General features: G+C 37.0%; 1 protein-coding gene and 1 non-coding gene across 2 annotated transcripts in view; both read left to right on the plus strand.

Moving 5' to 3' along the window:
* Positions 1-23,129, plus strand: part of MYO6 (myosin VI) — a 161,005-nt gene that overhangs the window by 112,110 nt on the left and 25,766 nt on the right. The window contains exons 15-23 of the mRNA XM_025382209.1: positions 1,690-1,762; positions 3,268-3,395; positions 7,125-7,220; positions 7,534-7,707; positions 10,959-10,997; positions 13,558-13,651; positions 19,837-19,967; positions 20,057-20,134; positions 21,687-21,816. Coding sequence (XP_025237994.1) covers positions 1,690-1,762; positions 3,268-3,395; positions 7,125-7,220; positions 7,534-7,707; positions 10,959-10,997; positions 13,558-13,651; positions 19,837-19,967; positions 20,057-20,134; positions 21,687-21,816 — 943 coding nt within the window. The remainder of the gene's footprint in view (positions 1-1,689; positions 1,763-3,267; positions 3,396-7,124; positions 7,221-7,533; positions 7,708-10,958; positions 10,998-13,557; positions 13,652-19,836; positions 19,968-20,056; positions 20,135-21,686; positions 21,817-23,129) is intronic.
* Positions 6,580-6,682, plus strand: LOC112624013. The gene has a single exon (XR_003119343.1). It is a non-coding gene; the product is annotated as a small nucleolar RNA U13 (small nucleolar RNA).

Here is a 23,129-nt window from a genome sequence, read left to right on the forward strand (position 1 = left end):
GCAGTGGTGTGATCTTGGCTCACTGCAGCCTCCGTCTCCCGGGTTCAAGCGATTCTCCTGCCTCAGCCTCTCCAGTAGCTGGGACCACAGGCGTGGGCTACCACACCCAACAGATTTTTGTATTTTTAGTAGAGACGGGGTTTCACGATTTTGGCCAGGCTAGTCTCGAACTCCTGGCCTCAAGTAATCCGCCTGCCTCAGCCTCCCAAATGCTGGGCTTACAGGCGTGAGCCACCGCGCCTGGTCTGTTGTCTCTACTTCTACCACACCAAACAACTTTCTACCCTCACCCCTGCCTTTGGCATCTCTCATTCTGTTTTTTGTTTGTTTGTTTGTTTGTTTGTTTTTTAGATGAAGTCTTGCCCAGGCTGAAGTGCAGTGGTGCGATCTGGGCTCACTGCAACCTCTGCCTCTTGGGTTCAGGTGATTCTCCTCCCTCAGTCTCCTGAGTAGCTGGGACTACAGGCACGTGCCACCATGGCCAGCTAATTTTTATAATTTTAGTAGAGATGGTGTTTCACCATGTTGGCCAGGCTGGCCTTGAACTCCTGACCTCAGTGATCTGCCTGCCTCAGCCTCTCAAAGTGCTGGGATTAAAGGCATGAGTCACCATGCCCTACTGTACCTCCCCTTCTTCAGGTCTCTCTGCTTCTGCCTACTCTGCTGCCTGCTCACCTTTCTCTGTCTGGCAGCAAAGCCACCAAGTCAGCAGATTTGATGCGTCGATTGTCCTGGAGTGCCTCTGGGCAGTACTTTCCTTGTCACGCCACCTTGTGGACTGTCAGCTGCTTCTACTGTATCTGGGCTGGAATGTGCAGTATTTTATTTCCTATTCCCATCCTTTCTATCTTTCCCACATTTTTATTATGTTTATGTTTTTATGGGCTTCCCAGCACATTCTAGCTTTTGTACATTTTACTTACATTCTATAGTTAAATAAATTCTGGCATAAACAAACAGGTAAAACAAGTATTTACCAGTAAGGTAATTTCTCTGAAAATGTTTATCCAGTCACATTAGTTCTATTACCATGTGAAGTTTTACCTTCAGGCCTCTAATTTAACATAAGCTAATCCTTCCCTTCTACACCAACCTACCGAAAAACTTTATCTAGAAACATTATAAAAAGGAGACTGTATTTTGATTTATGTTCACCTTTTTAATATCCTTTAAAATAAATGTGAATTTCAAATTGAGATGTGTTAAAGTGGACAGTGCCTTCTAGAATGTTGGAAACCTTTTCTAGTATCTCTCATGGGAGGAAATATTTAAACATTCAGGAAACAACATTAAAACATATTTACTTAAATTCATTGCATAGTTTACCCATCTATGATAAAATCCCTTTAAAAATTTTAAGAAGACACAAGACATGGTTGAGGACTCAAATTTGATCATATATTGTTCTTCCAAATTACGCTTATTTTCCCCAAGTGATGTATGCCTCGTATGTATTATATCACTGTATTGATTAAATTAGAGTCCATTTGCAGTTAATTGCTATTTCCTTGCCTTTAGTGCCTGTCTGCAAATGTTCAAAATCTGGTATGTTTTTGGAAAACATTTAAGGCTATACCAGTTTGTATAAACCTTTGCATTCTAATTAGTAAATGTTATGTTCAGAAACAGCACAAAATTTACTATTGCTCTGTATTTCCATATCTATGATTATGATTATTTCATTTTTAGGAACAAGAACTCTATCAAAAAGAAGGTTTAGGTGTTAATGAAGTACATTATGTGGATAATCAGGACTGTATAGGTATGTGTTTTTTAACTCCACCTTTGAAAAATATGGGAAGATGAAGTGAATATGTTCAGTACTTTTTCTGTGCTTTGTAATTGACATGACTTGTTATATGACTTGAAACTGGTGTTTGAGAGAAGGTTACTTCTCTATTACTGCTTGGAAGTTATTTTTTCCTACCAAGACATCAAAGGTATCTTTGTTGGAAGTTTTCTATAATCTCTTCTATTTATTTTGAAGGATGTTTTCCTACTTAAATAGTTAGCATGTGAATTGGTTAAAGGGGAAACTTAATTGCCTAGTCAGCAAAGAGATTGATTCACCTGAGGAAGTCCATAGTTAGGCCAGGCTCCAGGCAAGTTTGTCAGGGTCTGCCCTGCTTTTCTGTGATTCTCTTGGTTCTGCTGTACTCTGTGCATTGACAGCACTCTCTAACTGGTTGTGAGTTGACTTCATGTGTCACAGCCAGATAACACTGTGCAGCAGGAGAATAGAGGCTCTGCTTTCATTTTAGTGGTAAAGAAACCTTTCCCTGTAGCCCCACAGCCGGTTTTCAGTCTTTCGTTTCTTCCCCACCCCATCTCTAAAATAGACCGTTGGGCAAGCCTTGTTTTTAAAACACAATTTGACAATCCTGTTAGTAACTGATGGGCTAGATTTGAAAAAAAAAAATAGTATAATAATAATATTACTTTACCTCAGTATAAATTTTCAAAGCATTTTCACATTTCATCTGGTCCACTCCACGTTTCCTTAACACACTGACCGTTTCTAACCTCTGTGTCTTTGACTGTGTGGTTTGATATGGCTGGAACTCTTTCCCTTCAGTTTGTTTTTTGGCCCACTTTCACCTGCTACTACATCTATCAAAATACTCGCATTCGTAGCTTAGTTCAGCATGCCCCTCCTGCACTACCACTAGTTACCCAAGAAGCATCATTTTCTCACTAATGTAGTTAGAATCTTTCTCTTCCTATGTCTTACCGCTTTGTTCCACTCAATAATTGTTACATACTGTATTCAAGCAGTTTACATTTTATAGTTAGTTTGGACAAGAAGGAAATTCAAACGAATGGAAAGAGTGTAAAAATGTGTTGTTACAGATTTTGTTTGAAAGCATTTACATCAGTTTCTAAAAGTATTATTAAAACGCTATGCATGCAGAAGTTTCTGTAGTTTTACTTTACTTTGAATATAGCTATCATTTGGAAAAGGAGGAATTTCAAATTCCTTAGCCTCTTTTCCTGGTTTACAAATGGAATGGTTATTATAGTCATTTGCTGTCTTTATGTAATAGTTTTTCTAAAACCTGTATTAATTATATACTGTTACTTTTTTATAAATGGCCAGATTTGAAATAAAAATCCATCAGCTCTCTGTAACTTTTGAGAGAACACGTATAGAATCACATGCTATCTTGTTTCTGATCAGTCCTTGAAATCTGTGATCAGTGAATTGTTCACATATCTTTAAAATGTTATGTTTTTACACTATTGTGAGTGTTTCATTTTTTGAAATAGATTTAATTGAAGCCAAATTAGTGGGAATACTGGATATTTTGGATGAGGAAAATCGCCTTCCCCAGCCAAGTGATCAACACTTTACATCTGCAGTTCACCAAAAGCACAAGGATCATTTTCGACTCACTGTGAGTTTGCCATTCTGAAACTGAGACTCTGTGGTGGGATGAGACATTATTAAAAGGGTGCATTAGCTATTAGATATTATTAAATAATTAGAATAAAAATTATGGCGTGTGTAGAGCAACTATATTATATCCAGCACAGTATCTTCCTTAGATGGGTATTTATATATGATTTTTATGTAATCAAGGGACTTTTTCTCTGATGAAAAGTACATTTCATCTGTCTAATATGTACAATGTGCCTGTAGTCTGAGGTACTAGGGAGGCTGAGGTGGGAGGATAGCTTGAGCCTGGGAGTCGAGGCTACAGTGAGTTGTTAGCATGCCACTGCACTCCAGCCTGGGCAAAAGAGCAAGATCCTGTGTCAAAAAATTAAAAGTACAGTGAGGATTACCTGCTGTCTTCATGGTCTCCCTTCTGAGCTAAGTGGATATCACATTCCAGGAGTCACAAGCAGCCATCTGTCTGCTCATTTGTAAGACCAGCAGTTGAGGTTGTGGCTTAGAACTCTTGACTGGTGCAGGCAATACATATTAGATAATGATCAGCCAATCATTTTGACCCTCTTTCCTGAGGAGTTTTGAGTGGAAAATATACTCAGAGAGGGAAATTGAATCTGAAGCAATAGAAAGATTAGGTAAAGAGAAGAGCAGACACAGACAGCAGTAGAAATAAATGAGAGGTGCACTCTAAAAGGGCCAGAAGACCTAGTTTCTTTTTTTTTTTTATTTTCTTTTTTTTTGAGACAGTTTCGCTCTCGTCACCCAGGCTGGAATGCAATGGTGCGATCTTGGCTCACTGCAACCTCTGCCTCTTGGGGTCAAGTGATTCTCCTACCTCAGCCTCCTGAATAGCTGGGATTACAGGCATGCACCACCATGCCCAGCTAATTTTTGTATTTTTAGTAGAGATAGGGGTTTCACCATGTTGGCCAGGATAATCTCAATCTCTTGACCTTATGAACCCCCTACCTTGACCTCCCAAAGTGCTAGGATTACAAGCATGAGCCACTTTGCCTGGCCCAGAACACTTGGTTTCTGAACGGCTGTTAGGTCCTAGAGCTGTGCTTGAGTCTTTGTGGCAATGAAAAGTAGAGCCATTCTCCATGGGGGTGGACTATGTGGCTATTGAGATGTTTCCTGTGTTCACCTCTTCTGAGCCTGTCTTTTCATTCAGTCATCATCACCTGAGGTAATAAAAGCACAACTCCATCCTTGTACCCACAAGAGCTTGGCTAGTACAGACAATGTGCTAGCCACACAAATGGATGTCAGTTTCAACCACAAAGATAGGTGCTGCGTCATCTCATAGATAACATCATTAACAACAACAACAAACAGGAGAGTGAGAAAGAAAAGCTGTTTAGAGTTGCTTAGTGGAATTAGGAAACTAATAGGCAAAATTGCCTCCCAAACAAACTGTATATTATTTTGAGATTGTAACATAGTATAATGATTATTGCTTTGATGAATCCAGAAACTTAAGTGAATGGTAACAGGTAGTTTTGTTTCCATTCATTATTAACAAAATCAGTGGTAAATAGGTTAAATGAATTTACCTGAAAAGCTGATATAATTGTGTTAACCTTCACTAGAGTCTAAAATCTCACAACCACCTGCTGCATTGACTTGCAATTCTTCTGTATCCCTAAATATTTCTTGTAATGTGGAACCTATTTCTGTTACTTCAGTGGAGATAGAAATAAAACAATATGTATCCTCAACAAAACTTTTGCTAAAATTGAAGATACGTATCCAATCCTATTCATTCATAGCTCACTGGTCTTTGTATGACCAGCCTGTGGATGCGTGGCTACTTTTACCAGGAGTTGGCACCTAGAGTCACAAGCAGATGACTTACCAGGGGCACTGATTGCTAGTCAACAGAATTTTCACGAGGGTCTCAGAGGCATGTGACTTAAAGGACGGTAAACTGAAGCATCAAGAATGGGCCTTGGCTGCTTTTGTCAACCAAGAACAAGAATAAGGCAGTAAATCCTACTTTATTTAGGTTATTCCTTTTGTTGTATTTTTCGAAAATAATCATTTGTCAAACACTTAGATGTGGCAGGCACTATCCTAATGTTTTTACTGAATTATTTAATCCTGTTAGATGTGTATGCTACAGATGAGGAGACATACAAGGAGAGGTTAAGTGACATGCCTAATATAGCACGTGAAGAAATGGTAGGTTGGGAGTCAGGCTAGGCACTTTGGCTGCGGAGCCTGCACTTTACTTGTCCTGGTGTATTGCCTCCCACAGGGAAGAGCCTCTCTGTTCTGCTGCCTCTTCAACCTTGAGCAAGCCTCTAAGGTTCCCAAGTCAGTTTTCTCAGTTTTATTTTTTTAGATTTTTGTTTTTCTTTTTTTTGTAGAGACAGAATTTTGCCATGTTGCCCAGGCTAGTCTTGAACTGAGCTCAAGTGACCCACCTGCTACAGCCTCCCAAAGTGCTGGAATTATAGGCGGGAGCCACCGTGCCTGGACAGTACTAACTGGGCCTGACCCTGCTTAGCTTTTGAGATCAGATGAGATCAGGCGCATTCAGGGTAGTATGGCGGTAGACCCTCAATTTTAAATGATATCTTTTTTGTTTTTTTTTTTCTGAGACAGGGTCTGGCTCTGTTGCTCTGGATGGAGTGCAGTGGTACTTTCTTGGCTCACTGTAACCCCTGCCTCCCGGGCTCAAACCATCCTTCCACCTTAGCCTCTCGAATAGTTGGGACTACAGGCCTGCTCCACCACGCCTGGCTAATTTTGCATATTTTTTATAGAGATGGGGTTTTGCCATGTTGCTCAGACTGGTCTCAAACTCCTGAGCTCAAGCATTCCACCTGCCTCAGCCTCTCGAAGTGCTAGGATTATAGGTGTGAGCCACCGCACCTAGCCCAACATCATTTTTCTTAACCTTAGGTTATTTCAAGGGTCAGATGTGATCTTGTAAGTGAAAACATTTTAGAAACTTTATGATATAAATATGAGATATTATGATTCAATGGTACAACCCTAAACTGATTTAGTTTTCTTGAAATAGATTCAGGCTCCTGTGTAAATATGTTAGGCTATATTATTTGAAACAGTAGGAGAGTCCCTGTGCTGATGTCAGGTGTTTCTTTGACTAGCTGCACATGGAAATCATTTGATATAAATGGTATGGGCTTTGGGATGTTTAAAAGTTCTCCAGGTTGAGCCTTTTGTAGTTCATAAGCCTGTTGATTGGATTTTCATGCCCATGTGTGAGATGTTCCTCCCTCAGCCTTGTTAATGTGTTGGCGCGTTACTCATCTGATGTGAAAGAGATAGATTTTTCAAAGTTCTCCAGGTAATTCTAATAGAGCACCAAGGTTGAGAACCACTGCTTTAGAAATAGGTGGTTAACTTTGTAAAATGCCAACTGTGTTTTGCATTTGCTTTAAAAAAAATTTTTTTTTATAACCATGTACTTTTAAATTGTGTGTTTTTCTTTGGGGGGGTCTCTCTCTCTGTCTCTGTCTCTGTGTGTGTGTGTGTGTGTGTCTTACTCCTATTTTCTTTCCTAAGAGATTATACCAAATATTTGCTAGATTTTATTGATACTTTAAGGCATACTCAATGCATAAAAGCAGTATAATTGTGAAAAGTGTGAAAATTTCCTGTATAATTTCAAGTGTTTTACATCTCAGTTGTTTTCTAAAGAATGATGATGTAATATATTTTTGATCATTTAATAACTCACATATGTATTGTTTTTCAGATTCCCAGAAAATCTAAGCTGGCAGTTCATAGGAACATCAGAGATGATGAAGGCTTCATTATCAGGCATTTTGCGGGGGCAGTGTGCTATGAAACAGTGAGTATAACTTTTACAGGGAGAAAACCATTTCATGTTGAAGCTGCACTGTACAGTATGATAGATTCTAGTCACATGTGGTTGATTATTTATTTTTTCACATGTGGTTATTTAAGTAAAATTACAAATTCAGTTCCTCAGTACACTAGCCACACTTCAGGTGCCCAGCATCCACACTGACTAGTGGTGACTGCATTGGACAGTGCAGATATAGAATATTTCTGTCATGACAGAAAGATCCTTTGGACAGAGCTATGTTAAGTGATGTTATCACAAGATGGACAGAAACATTCCTGTTTGATTTATTTTTCAGACCCAGTTTGTGGAGAAAAATAATGATGCTTTACATATGTCCCTTGAATCCTTAATATGTGAATCCAGAGATAAGTTTATACGGGAATTATTTGAATCATCCACAAATAACAACAAAGATACTAAACAAAAAGCAGGAAAACTTAGCTTCATCAGCGTGGGAAACAAGTTTAAGGTATTTAGGTTATTTGTTTATTTTTTTTACTACATTTAAAATGAAATTATTGTTTTATATTTTAAAGTGGATAATGTAGATCACTGTCAGAAATCTCACAGTGAAGTTCAAGAGCAGACCCTGCATTGTTGATATTTGTATGTAAAATATCATAATGTAGGCCTAGCAATTGAACATACAGAAATGCTTGTAATTTTCTGAATGTGTTCATTCTTGGTTCTTAACATATCTGATTGCTTCTCCTAATGTTCTTGCTTCTGCATACTGTCTGGTTGACCTTCAAACCTTCTCTTTCCCATGTGTTTTCTGTTTCCTTCCTCATTCAGCAGTTTTGTTTTAGCTGGAGTAGTCCAGCTCGGGATGGCTAGAGAGGACTAGTTGAGTTGAGAGAGGAAAGCAGGCACAGCCAGGGGCTTCAGGTAAATGATCGCCTTCATGGACTCCTATTTATAAAGTGGCTGCCATGTTAAAAAGAGCCCATCTCAAGTTAATGATTCAGTTTGTAATTCATTTTCAATGTGTTTCTCTCACAGTGGCATTTTGGGTGTGCATATTACACTAAAATTTGATTAAAGCTTTTAATAATTTCTGTTAACGATAAGCACTTAGGTGTGGCAAACTCTTCTAATTGCTTATTTAACATGGAAGAATATTTCATTTGTTTTATTAATTTTGGATCAGGAATTTATTCTTGAAGATCTGACAAGGAATAGCACAGGATTTGTCTTAGAAACACTACTAATTGGTTCTAGTTGTTGAGTATTTAGTGTAGAAAAATTAATGTTAAAATGTGTGATGTTATGAGTTTAATGAATGACTAGTATGTAGAACAAAAATATGAGAATTAATTTATTGTATATTTCCACAAAGTATTATTGTTATATTTATAATAAAACTCTACATTTGCTTTTCACTATATGTACTTTAAATATTTAAAATAATGTAATTAGGAAAAAGATTTAAGTGTCAGAATGTTATGGTGCTGATAGTATAAGCCCCCCACAAATTTGTTTTGGATTGAAATGGACTCTAAATAACTAAATTGATAAAATATTTATAAGAGCTAAGTTTTCTTTTAAAGCTTAAACATGAATATAGGGAAAGCATAATACATTTTTAGGTAACTGAATAAAAAGCCTTGAATTTTGTTATAAGTTATATTCATTAATTATGAGTTCCTGATTCTCTCAATGAACAATCTTTTTTTCTTATTTGAATATTCTATTTCTGAATCGACATTTGATAGGGTGGTTTAAAAATAGTATATTTGCCTATAAGAAACGGATGTCACTCACTATTTTCCTACTCTAGTATTATTGTAGTATTGCTGATAAGAACATACTTGAAATTTTAGACAATATAAATAAATTCTTACAGTTTTTCTTTGTATTACATAATCTTTTAGGTTGAGCCTTGAAACTTCTTATAATTGCTTATATTTAATACACTTTTTTTACATTAAGCCTCTGAAAGTTATAGCTGAATACTAATAATAAAATATTTCACATTTTCCTCTGAGATACCTTGAAATAAAATAGTAATAGATTCTTAATTTTAAATATAGTAGAATAGCTCATTAAATTAAAATCAAAGTATATAAGGCAATAAACACAAAACAGGCTATCGTTTACAGCAGTACTTCAGTTATCTAGCATCACTGGAAATTTTCTACTGGGAAGTGCCTTTTTCAGGTTATTGAAACATAAACGCTTTACTGTCAGTGTTTTAGAAAAAGTCATCCTTTTTTATGGAAACAATTCTATTATACGAATATTGGTATGTTTTCTAATAAAAATAAAATACAAATAAAGCATGAGTTGCCTGAGGCTTTTTACTCTTAAGCCTTATGGTCCTTGACTGTTCTTTGATAGTTGACGTTCTTCCCTCTCTTCTCAGCTGCTAAAGTTTATTTTGATGCTTCTATTCTGATTTTATCTCCTTTTTTTGTGGGGGGGGGGGAGAATACTGTGCTTAGTCTGTGGATGAAGGAGTCTGGACTTTGTGACAGTTGCTTTCTTTACAAATTAGTCACTTTAATACTTCTCAGGCATGGTGGTTAAGATTGATTAAGGTTGTCAAAACTCTGTCAACCAGATAAGTGAGATACAACTGTATTACTGTAATTCAATGATAAATCCATTCCATTTTAATAACTTAAGCCTCTCAGTATATGTGATGTATACTGTAATAGTATCACTCATAGGAGAATGAAATTTGGTGTCAGGCCGATGTTGGAATCATGTTTGCCATTATTAGCTCCGTAATCTCAGGCAAGTTATTTATTTCCTTGAATCTCGATGTTTTCACCTGTAAAATGAGATCCTTAATTAGGATTGTCGTGTTCTGTCCTTAAGTAGATTAAACATAGTAACGCCTGTGAAAAGCTTTGAGCAGTACCTGACTTATAGATGACATTCGGTAAACTATACTTACTATTAATTATAGCTATGATGAATATAATATATTAGTTTAAAAAATAACATATTAGTTTGTCTTTTGTAAGTAGTATAATAAATATCTCAGTATAAAATCCAGATAGAAAAATTTTACGTTATTAACTTATTTTGCAGAGTAGTAAGGCAAATAAATGATTTTAATACACTGCACCATACCACATTATAATCGATGTTATAAAAACAAGAAAGCGTAGTAACTTGTAATGTTCATTGTCAATTTTTTTTGAGAAAATTGTCCAAGCGTTTAAAAATAACTGAAATGTAAAATGTTTTAAAACATTAAAGAGGATGTCTGTAGCTAGGCAGGACAATTTTGTTTACGCTAAGTGTTCCATAAAACAATCCTAATATATACTTTTAGTGTATATTTTAAACATGTCTTCATTCTTAATGTGTGTGACACAAACTGCAGTTTGCCACATTCAAATACTGTGCTATTGATCTCTTATTAAATGCATCCTCAGTATTTTCATTTACTTCCTTCATTGCCTGTACATTTTTTCCTCATTCATCCCATCTGCAAATATGAGTGTATGTTTTTAAATTAGACTGCTAATTTTCAGTCTTTTAATTATACAACTTCTGTATAAGTTATTGTCCTTGCTTTACATTAGTCATTTTGCATGATACTGTCTGTTAAAGAATTTGTGTACCAGGTGGTTGTTAAACTGAAATGTGTTGATTTTGGATGTTATTGCATGTTATTTTATCCCAATACTGGAAAGCTAATATTAACTCATGACACTGTGTACTTTGGCTTTTTGAAATAATAAACTGATTTCCTTTCTTTCACAGACACAGTTAAATTTGCTTCTGGATAAACTTCGAAGTACTGTGAGTACGGTTAAAAAAACAGGTTTTTTTTTTTTTATTGGTCATCTAAAACTATTAATAGTAATTATGCAAGTAGGCATAGTAACCCTGTACTAATTAAAAATACGTTTTAAACTTTATTACCTTATTTTTAAAAATTAGTTTTAAAAATGGTTATTGTTTCGATTAGGTTTTTCTGAAGAAATGTCATATATGTGAAATCAGATTATTTTATAAATATATAGAATTCTTGACTGTTTGAAAATTAAGATTATCTTACAGTTTCAGGAAGGTGAAAATAAGTAGTAATTGTGGAGAAGAATTTTTTTTTTAGAATTAAAGATTAGGCATGAAATTCAATCTCATTTTATTACTCCTACAGTAACATTCTCCAGACATGGCAATGTTGATGTGGAAAAAATGGACAAAATATTTTTGCGCCCCGCTATAGAGGCAAAATTTATTAGAAGCCTGTTTTTTAACTATACATTTTAGTAATTCACCCCATTTTCTAAAATGAGAAAAACATCATAGACAGAAATTTCATATGTGGTTTATATAAATGAAGCATAATTCTAAAGTAAGACTTATTTTTTACAGAAATCCACAGAACTTGAAATTTTGTTTTTGTGTTTGAGACAAAGTCTCAATTCTCTCGCCCAGGCTGGAGTGCAGTGGTGTAATCACAACTCACTGCAGCCTCCACCTCTCAGGTTCAAGTGGTCCTCCCACCTCAGCCTCCCAAGTAGCTGGGACTATGGACATATACCACCGGTCCTGGCTCATTTTTTGTATTTTTTGTAGATATGAGGTTTCGCTATGTTTGCCAGGCTGGTCTTGAACTCCTGGACTCAAGTGATCTGCCTGACTTGACCTCCCAAAGTGCTGGCATTTCAGGCATGAGCCACGGCACCTGGTTAGAACTTGCGTATGCTTTTTCAAATAGTCGTTTTGAATAGCCATTTATTATATCAGTATTATTGTTGCTTAACTTACTGTCAGATTTATTTTTGGAACCATTAAAAATCTTTTTAATATCCTCTTTGGCTGCAAATATCTATCTCTTAAGGCCATGTATCTTTAAAATCCAAGACTGATGAAGAGAGTATTTTATTTTTATTTCTTAGATAGGGTGCTGCTCTAAAATTATGAGATTACTTTGTGATTTATAGAAAAAAAGGATTTCTAAAACGTGTTCTAAAAGTGTTTGTGGGCTGGGTGCCATGGCTTACATTTATAATCCCCAGCACTTTGGGAAGTCTGAGGCGGGTGGATCACTTGAGGTCAGGAGTTTGAGACCAGCCTGGCCAATATGGTGAACCCTCGTCTCTGCTAAAAAATACAAAAATTAGCTGGGCATGGTGGGGCACACTTGTAATCCTAGCTACTTAGGAGGCTGAGGCAGAAGAATCACTTGAACCCAGGAGGCAGAGGTTGCAGTGAGCCAAGATCGCGCCAGTGCACTCCAACCTGGATGACAGAACAAGACTCGCTCTCAAAAATAAAAATAAAAAAATAAAAATAAATAAATAAATAAATAAATGTGTTTGTAGGGGGCATCATTGTTGAAATAGTTCTTCCGTTTTGCAGGGTAGCTACTTTGAAGAGAAACAGTTATTTGGATATCTAATTATTTCAGTAGTCAACAGTACATTTCATTGTATACATAATCAGTATTCTTTTTACCTCATTCAGCATAATATGATACTGATTCCAAATGAATGCCTTTAAGCTTTTAAAAATATTGTTTAACAAAATGTTAAAATGTACAACAGTGCGACTTAGAGACCTACTGTGTATTTTTGAAATAGAATGATTGAAAATATTGTTTCGTTTTCTTTTACACATTGGCTTAAATCTTAAGGGGCATAATTTTATTTACTCCTTTTGTCATAGGGAAATTTTCTTACAGAAATATGGCATACATAAATACATTTAAATATAGAAAAGATCACATGTACGTCATCCTGCAAATTGTATTGTTTAAATATGTTAAACAATTAAATGTGTTAAACTTTACAGTGAAAGACTTTTCATTTTACAGTTTTTGACATTCAAATCTAAAATGTAACATTTTTGTAACATTAATAATGCAAAAAGTCATTGTAAACCTTAAATCAGAAAAAGTATGCTTATAAAATTTTGAGTTATTATATATGTATTTTTGAGATGGAGTCTCACTCTGTCACCCAGGCTAAAGTGCAGTGGTGTGATGTCAGCTCACTGCAACCTCCACCTCCCGGGTTCAAGCATTTCTCCTACCTAAGCCTCCCAGGTAGCTGGGATTACGGGCGCCCACCACAACGCCTGGCTAATTTTTGTATTTTTAGTAGAGACGGGGTTTCACCATGTTGGCCAGGCTGGTCTTGAATTCCTGACCTCAGGTGATCTGCTCATCTCAGCCTCCCAAAATGCTGGATTACAAGCATGAGCCATTGCGCCCAGCCTTGAGTTCTTTAGTAATTACTTTTACAGGTTCATATGTTAATGTTACTATGCTTTTAAAGTTGCAGGTATTAATAGAAACAGAAAAATAAGGATGCTATATGTATTGTAACAAAAAGTACCTCTATTTTCCTAGGGAGCGAGCTTCATTCGTTGCATCAAACCTAACTTAAAGATGACAAGTCACCACTTTGAAGGTGCTCAAATTCTGTCTCAGCTTCAGTGTTCAGGTATTTTCATAATCTCTGTCACTGTGTGTTAGTAGTTGTAGCTCAAATACAGTTTAATAGGTTGGATATTTTCAAATGATTCACCATTATCTTGATTATTTTACAGTGCAATAAAATTTTCATCTATTTTCTTTAATTATAAGAAAAGTATAGAGCCACATGTGGGTGGCCTACACCTTTAGTCCCAGCTACTTGGGTGGCTGAGGCAAGAGGACTGTTTCAGCCTGAGTTCAAGGCCAGCCTGGGCAACATAGCAAGATCTATTTTAGAAAAGAAAAGAAAAGCATGGATGGCAAATTATTTGAGCAATATTGAGATATTGTATATTGTGAAATAAACAATTTCACATTAAACATTTATGAAAACTCTCTAACAGCAAAACTGGATCTTCCTTAAGTAGGCAGCTTTCTCAATCCAGCAGTAGTTCATTTCTCATTCCACACATGACGGTCAGAAGGTAGGTTTTGTTGTCCTTTCTTCCCATTCCACCACTTGTTTGAAAAAAAAAAAAAGAAAACACAATTCCCTCTGTGTCTGTGACACTTCATGCCTTTGCTTAAACTATCACTTCCTACCCCTCACCCTGCCGTGTCTGACCTTGCTCAGGCACCAGGCTTGCCCTGTTTGTTTTATGTCATGCCCATCCTCCCTCCTCACCAACACTACCCCTAATTTTTCCCAAGGTATCAACCTTCTTTCTTCTTTACCTTTTGGTCCAGCTCAGCTTCCTGATACTTCTTACACTTTCTTCTTCTCTGACTCCTTATTTTGCTGCTTTGAGAGGTAGATTTACTATGAAGCTAAGGTTACTTAAGCTTCAGGGTCCTTCATTTAAATAAACCCCTTCCAAAGCCCTGCATGTGATTTTCTGCTTCCCTAAAGGCCTCTCCCCAGCTGTGTAAGCTTCAGCCCCCGCCTCACAAATCTGGATCTACCCTTGACCTTTCTCACAAAACCATAGCTATTGATGAATCTAATTCTGTTTTTTCTTCTTATCTGCATAGGGTTGATAGACAAGACAGGATGGCATCAGTTAAATTCATCATCACTGATCTTTAAAGGGCTCTCAAACCTGTCCTGCCAAGTTTTCCTGGTCAGCATGTTCTGTTTCTCATCAGAGATTGGTCAGACCCATCCTGCTTTCCTCAGATCTCTGCGCATCTGCTAGCAGATGGGCTTACCTCCTTCACTAAATATCCTAAAGCTTCTCTTGTCTGCCACCAAGCACTTCTGCCTACCACTTTACCGTCCCTCCTGTTAAGAAAGTAGGGGTTGCCTCTCTTCCTGGTTGAGGCTTATAGTTCCTTGAAAGCCATCTCTTCCTACTTTTTCATGAATCTTCAGCATTGTTTATGTTTGTCATACTATTCCCTTTCAGATGGATCTTTCCCATTACCCTTTAAACATGCTGAAATCTCATCTCTGAGCCACATTCCCTTACAGCTACCTCCTCCTCCTTACTGTTTTTTTTTTCTCTCCAAGAATAGGTTATTCTTGCTTTTTCAGCTTCATGCGTTCCACTTACTCTTTAACCCCGGGATAATTTAGCTCCCACCTTGATGAGGTCACCAGTGATTGCCTTGTTCTGAAGCAAATGTCCCTTTTGCAGTCCTTATTTTAGTGGACTTCATAGCCACATTTGACTCTTTCTTGGTTCCTGACATGGCCTATGCCCATGCTTTTCTTTTGAATTCTCTGACCATTCTTGATTCCCCTGCAGGCCCATTTTCTTCTACCTGGATATTTGTTACCATCTTTTAGGATTTAAGTTAGACCTGTTTTTCTTCTCATTCTATGTCAGTACTGTCCAGAAGACCTTTACATAATGATGGAAATATTCCATATCTGTCAATTTAGTAGCCATGAGACACATTTGACTCCTAAGTACTTGAAATGTGGCTAGGAATGAGTTAGTTACTAAATTTTAAATTTTGTTTAATTTTAATTTTTTTTTGGTTGGGAGGGGCAGGGTTTACTCTGTTACCCAAGCCGGAGTGCAGTGACACAATTATGGCTCACTGCAGCCTCAACCTCCTGGGCTCAAGTGATCTTCCTGCTTCAGCCTCTCAAGTAGCTGGAACTAGAGGCATGTGCCACCATGTCCAGCTAATTAAAAAAAATTTTTTTTGTAGGGACAGGATCTCACTGTGTTGCCCAGGCTGGTCTCAAGCTCCTGGGCTCAAGTGATCTTCCTCCCTCAGCCTCCCAAAGCGATGGGATTATAGGTGTGAGCCACCATGCCTGGCCTTAATTTTGATTTTAAAAGATTTAAATGTAAGTAGTCATGTGGCTAGTGTCACTATAGAGCATGTGGCTAGTGACTGCCAAGTTGAACAGCACAGATGTATATTCCCTTAGGTAGGCTCCCCAGTCCTGCTGATGTAACCTCCTAAACAGTGAGTCCTGATAGTCTCTAATCCAAGCTGTCACCATCTCTTACCTGGATTTTTGGTGTAGCTTCCTAAGTGTTCTCCTATCTCTTCATTCTGTTTTTCACATACATCCAGAATTATCACTCCACAGCTCATCTCTAATCATCATGTCCTTTTATTGCTTAAAATGCTCTGATGGCTTCAGATTAGTATTAGGGTGAAGAGGTCCCATAGAGCCTGGCCCTTGTGTCCCTAGCTTCATTTCTTTCCACTCACTCTCTCCCCTCTGTCCTCAAATCACCCTGACTTTCATTTTAGTTCCCTAAATATTTCTTCCCAGCACAGGGCCTGTGCACATGCTGCCTCCTTTGTTTGGGATGTTCTTGCCACGCCGTTTCCTTTATCTTTCACATCTCAGCTGTGTCATCACTTCCTATGAGAGCTTTTCTTGATATTCCTGACTTGGAGGGGAGCCTGAGTTTGGGGTGCTGAGCTCAAGTGCCTTTATTTCACAGTTGTAGTTACAAATTTTGTACATACTTGTATAATTATTTATTTGTCCCCTCCTTTAATCCATAAGCCCCATGAGGGCAGGAACTGCATCTGTTTTGGCTTACACATACATTTCTACTTCCCTGGCATATACTAGACTCAGTATATATTTGTTGAATGGAATGAACAGTGTAGAAAATATGAAGATTTATTTGTGACTAATTCTAACAAATACTGGAAAATTAAGTAATTCATGTCTCTTGTGTTCTTCCATAAAGTAGAGATGTGTTTTTGTAATATTTTCTTCAAGTCGATTTTTTTTCCCATTTGGATTCCTCTTTATTTCCTAAGTGAACACCTAGTGTCCTGGCAAGTTGCACTTGTTTAGGTTTAGCTGTATATGCTATTAGATTAGCGGAGAGAGTGTGGACTACTGATGAATCCTTTAGCTAGGATTCCTCTTTCAATAAGCAGTGTATTTCAACATCTTAAGACATGTTGGCACTTTAACAGATAATATCAATTCATTATACTTTAATTTTTTTAAGTACCAATAATAGATATTGTAATAGTAATAATGATATAGAATTTGTTCCACTCATGTAGCTAGGTGATGAGAATATGCAAAAATTATCAATAAGTTGTAGAAATAAAAATATTTATTAAGCTTTCTAAAATAAAGATATTTAAGATTTGGATTGTATTTTAACTTTCCATTTTCATTTTTTTTTTCATTTTAAAGAGAATTAATAAATTTAAGGCACCTTTTACTAAAATTACTATTACTTTTTTTTTTTTTTTTGAGACAGAGTCTCTGTCACCCGGGCTGGAGTGCAGTGGTACAGTCTTGGCTCACTGCAACCTCTGCCACCCAGGTTCAAGTGATTCTCCTGCCTCAGCCTCCTGAGTAGGTGGGATTACAGGCGCCCACCACCACGCACGACTAGTTCTTGTATTTTTAGCAGAGACTGAGTTTCACCATGTTGGCCAGGCTGGTGTCGAACTCCTGACCTCGAGTGATCTGTCCGCCTCGGCCTCCTGAGGTGCTGGGATTGCAGGCATGAACCACCATGCCCGGCCTAAAATTACTATCTTCTGATTGGCAAACATCAGGGCAAAGTAGGGGAGGTTGAGAGAAGTCAAGTTTCCTTCTTCTGTAACCTTGGGGCTGTGCTGCCTGTCTTGTAGCAAAGAGGGGTGCCAGCTCTGCACCAAGAAGCCACTCACCAAACTCCAAGAGTAAAAGCCAGTTCATGGAAATGTTTAGAAGGCAGAGTATTCGCCTTAGTGGTTAAAAAAAAATTAAGCTTCAAAACATCTTAAGAGTAAACTAGTTTCAAGTGCTGAGAAAGCAGTTGTAGGCTTGGTAATTTGTTAAGCACCATGAAATTCTTAATGAACTGTGAGCCAGTTTATAGTTTGTGGCTACAGGGCAAGCCAGGAGACTTAGATGCGTACATTTCCAAAGGTACTTGTTTATTTGATACAAATGGCCAAAAACTGTGATGATACTAACCAAACTTTACTTTTCTTTCTCCAGGCAAAGCCTAGAGCTAAATCTAGTTTTGGAGATTTTTTTTTTTTTTTTTCCCCATAGGAATGATTTCTTGTATGTGTTTCATTAATGTTGAAAATTCACAGTAACAAATTAAATAGTACAGAATAATATAAGTAACAAAAAAGCTCAGCTCTTAGGGGTGACCACTTAACTCTACATCTTGGATATATTTTTTTACACTGGTTAGATTAAGCTCTGCTCTATTCTTTTAAATCAATATTTCACATCCCATCATATGGTTGTAACATAATCAATTGATATTTTAGTTTTTTTCTGATTTTTTTTCTGTTGCCAACAATGACCCAGAGGACATCTGGACATTGTCCACATGCATATCTTTGCCCACAAGTGTGAAAAATCATAGAATAGATTTACTGAGCCAAAGGGATATTTCCAAATTGCCATCCAAAATTGTTACACTGGCTTACTTTGCTACTAAGAATGCGTCTGTGTGTTTTCCTACACTGTCATCAGCTCTGAGTACTAATTGATATCTTATAACTTTGCCAGTCAAATGGGTTAAAATTCAATCTGACTGCCTGGAAAGGCCATCTTTCCTGTGAGATTACTTTAAAATAAAAATTAACTGGTTTAAAAAGCCTTGGAGTTTGTTTTAATTTAAATTTTTGGCCAGCAGTAATTTATTTTGGTGTAAGAAGTGAGACAAGGATCTAATGTTGTTTTTGTTTTCCACATGGCTTGCCGTTTGTTATAATACTGTTTTTTGAATAATCTGATTTTCTCCATTGATTTGAATAGTCCCAGAGACTGAAATCTAGGTCTTGTAAATAAAAGTCTTGGCATCACTTATAGCTGTTCAGCCTTTCCCTGCCTATTTTACACTCTTTCTGACCTGAAAATCTCGCATTGACTGCGAATTCAGATTAACCACTTACTAGAATTATACTGAAAATAGGTATTTATCCAATAGATTAATCATCCCAGTAGTCTAGTTGCTTTGACAGGTGAGTGAAAGGCAGTCTTTATAGTGAAACAGTGAGCGCTTCTTTCTTTTCCGTTTGCCTTATGCACTGGTGATAACTTGGGAATGTGTCTACTTTTTGGAGATTGTTTCAGGAATTTTGTTCTAAAATTAACTTCAGGCCTTTGAAAGTGGTTTAATGCAGGGCTTTGCCTTATATACTGCGTTTGTGACACAGAGTCTTCTAACAGAAAAAAAGATACAAACTAGACTTGATCTTTCCTTAGTTTTGTTTTGATACAGTGTCTCACTTTGTCACCCAGGCTAGAATACAGTGTCCTGCAAGGCTCACTGCAGCATCCACCTCCTTTGGCTCAGATCCTCCTGTCTCAGCGCCCTGAGTAGCTGAGACTACAGGCACGCACCACCATGCCTGGCTAATTTTTCTATTTTTTTCTTTTTTTGTAGAGATGGGGTTTGGCCATGTTTCCCAGGCTAGTCTCTAACTCTTGGGCTCGAGCAGTTTGCCTGGCATGGCCTCCCAAAGTGCTGGGATTATAGGCATGAGCCACTGTGCCCAGTTAAATCTGTCTAGAGACCAATAATTTGCCTCTAGAAAAGAGTCTTACTGGGTTTAGGGGAAATTTGACTACAGTAGTTTTAGGTGGTGGATAAGTTGGGACATAATGAGTATAAATATATTTCCTATATAATATTTAATTGCTGGTAATTCTCATAAATTGTCCATTTCTAAATAATAACTTATAAAATTGATCAATCACAAGTTACTTTGGACCTCGAACAGTGATTGACGGTGCTTTGTGTTTGTTCATGAATCTAGGGATGGTGTCTGTTTTGGACTTGATGCAGGGTGGTTTCCCATCACGAGCTTCGTTTCATGAACTCTACAACATGTACAAAAAGTATATGCCAGATAAACTTGCAAGATTGGATCCAAGACTATTTTGTAAGGTATAAATGCCACCCAAATTGAAATTTCTTAGCTATAAACTTGTCTTTTCTATTAATAATTGACTAACTTTTTAACTTTTATTTTTCAGGCTTTGTTTAAAGCTTTGGGCTTAAATGAGAATGACTACAAGTTTGGGTTAACCAAAGTATTTTTTAGACCTGGCAAGGTAAATACACATTTACTTTAAGCTGTAACATCATGAAAACAAATAGTTGGGGTTAGTGAATATCTTAAAGTGTTTAATAATTTATATTATTCTTGAATCATATGGTCACTAACAACATGAATTGCCATTTCCCATACCATTTCCCAGAAAAGAAAAAAAAGTTGAAGATAATATATAATGTTCATAATTTGTTTAGCTTTAATCATACATATTTATTCTAAACTCCACATTTATTTTTAGAGCACAGATGTCCAGTCTTTTGGCTTCCCTGAGCCACATTGGAAGAAGAACAATTGTCCTGGGCCTCACATAAAATACACTAACACTGATGATAGCCGATGAGCTAAAAAAACAGAACAATTGCAATAAAAGTCTCATAATGTTTTAAGAAAGTTTATGAGTTTGTGTTGGGCCTCATTCAAAGCTGTTCTGGGCCACATGTGGCCCATGGACTGCAGCTTGGACAGTCTTGTTTTAGAGCTTTAATAATTATTTGAGAACTAATAGTCTCATAGAGGAAGCACTTTTTCTTATTTAAACTACAGAAAAATTAGAAATATTTATTGAAAGCTTAAGACAAAGATTTAAATATCTTTAGTCTCGTTATGTTACCTTTAATTTAAATTTTGACTATAAGAAGCCATTATATTGGTTGATGGGTTTTTGACATTCTTAATATTGCAGTGGGATATTTGGTAAAGGATTGAAATCATTATGGAATTTTGTGGTATATAGTGGAAATAATGTATTTTATTAGTTCAGAAGCTATTAGCTGTTTTATTTGTGTTGTCTGTCACTTAGTAGCAATTTCTCATCTCTGTTCAAAGTGGAAATGGGGGTTGGGCGCTGTGGCTCATGCCTATACTCCCAGCACTTTGGGAGGCTAAAGCAGTGGGATTGCTTGGTTCCAGGAGTTTGAGACCAGCTTGGGCAACATGGCAAAACCTCATCTCTACAAAAAAATTACAAAAATTAGCTGGGTGTGGTGGTACGTGCCTGTTACCCCAGCTACTTGGGAGGCTGAGGTGGGAGGATTGCTTGAGCCTGGGAAGTTGAGGCTGCAGCGAACCAAGATTGTGCCACTGCAAAACAGGTTGGGGGTGGGTAATGGGAGTTAGGAGAGACAGAATAATTTTGGTGGTACCTGGTAGTATATAGCTAATATGCACTTATCAAAAGCTCCATAAGGATATGTGAGAATGTGGGTGAGCCAATTCAGAGATACAGTAGTCCTTTTTCATTCTTTTCTCAATAAAGTCTTCTTGCCAGCCATCTGTAATTTAAAAGTCATTTCCCCCTCACTTTTGTTATTGAATATGCTGCCTAGCATTAAGTAACCTCCCTTACCTCCAAAAAAGCTCCTGAAGAAAGAAAGGAAGCAAAATGTGGCCAAGTATGTTTGGGTTTGTTGTATTCTCCGCCAAGGCTTATGTAATTAACATGTGACCATTTTCCGACAGTTAGGTTTTGGATTTGAATTCTATTTTATGTCTTTTGTGTGTTTAAATGCATTTATATTTTAATATTGATATTAAATTATTTCACTTCCTAGTTTGCAGAATTTGATCAGATCATGAAGTCTGACCCTGACCACTTAGCAGAGTTGGTTAAAAGAGTCAATCACTGGCTCACATGCAGTCGCTGGAAGAAAGTTCAGTGGTGCTCACTCTCAGTCATCAAATGTAGGTGTTTTCCTTCACACCTATAGGGTCTTTCATTGTTCAAAGATGGTTTGTGGAGTGTTGTAAAGCTGTCTCAGAGGTGATGCTGGGCAACAGAGACTGAGACTTGTTCACACTGGGTCCCAGGTTCCTATTTGTATATGTTCTTTCTTTTTTTGTTTTTTGAGTGTATGATACTTATTTTCTTTATTCAAATGTGTTATAAGAGTGTCAGTTTCATAGTGTCCTAACAAAATGGAATTCACTGTCTTGATTCTTTTCTCTCGTCCCCACAACCCTCACCATCCCCTGATCTCTCAGACTTAAACCAGAACTTTTCTTTCTGCCTGCATGGCATCTACAATACACATACTCCCAAAATTCCAAATGTAATTGACTTTCCTTTCTTATCCCTGAAATATTGTCAGTCACCAGATCCTGTTGATTCCTCCTCCAAATACTGTACATTCCTTTCTTTTTCTTGCCAGTGCCTTAGTGAGGTCCTTTTCCGCCTTTTGCATAATTTCATTAGCTTCCAGACTGGTTTTCCTGGTTTCTTAGAGATACCTCTCTAAACTAGAAGCTTTTTATGACTTTCCTTTCATAAAAGGTGAAATCTGAATTATTTGAATGTCTTTCAAAATCATGTGAAATGGTGTGTCAGTTTTTTGTTTCAGTCTCTTCCCCTACCATCCCCTCTTAATTCCTGTTCTTTGAAAGGAAGTCTATCATAATCCTGAAAGACACAGTCTTGAACACCATAATCCTAAGTGTTGAAATCTCAAAAGATGAAAGTCCCAAAACTAGGATTCTGTAAAAAATAATAAAAACATTCTTTAAAAGATATTTATTTACATTTTTAAACGGGGATTTGAGAAACATGTAAAAACACGATAGGACTCTTCATAGGCCACTTTACACAATAAAATTGGAAATAACAACATATATGTTTTTGAAAGTATAAACACATATACTAACAATAGTTGCATGGGTATAATAGGAGCAGACAAACCATGTTCATAAAGAAGCAGGGCAAAAGGTGAAATGCATAAACACATATTATTGTGGTTGGTAATTGTGCACCCAGCTTTGTTACTGCAGTCATCTGAAATACTGTGATGAACAAGCTGTCTTTTGATGAGATCAGTCAAAAATGATGGTGAGTCACTACTGCATTTGTAGTTGCCCAGAGAACTGAGATCTTGAGAAATTTTATCTTTTACAAGTGCAGATGTGTGATAAAGGACATCTGTTCACTGATTGAGGAAGTTTCAGTGTTTTTGTATACATACGCAATGTTTACCCAGAAAGTAAATGTTGTGATAATGCATTTT

The sequence above is a fragment of the Theropithecus gelada genome, chromosome 4 (genome assembly GCF_003255815.1).
Source record: "Theropithecus gelada isolate Dixy chromosome 4, Tgel_1.0, whole genome shotgun sequence".
Taxonomy (NCBI): domain Eukaryota; kingdom Metazoa; phylum Chordata; class Mammalia; order Primates; family Cercopithecidae; genus Theropithecus; species Theropithecus gelada.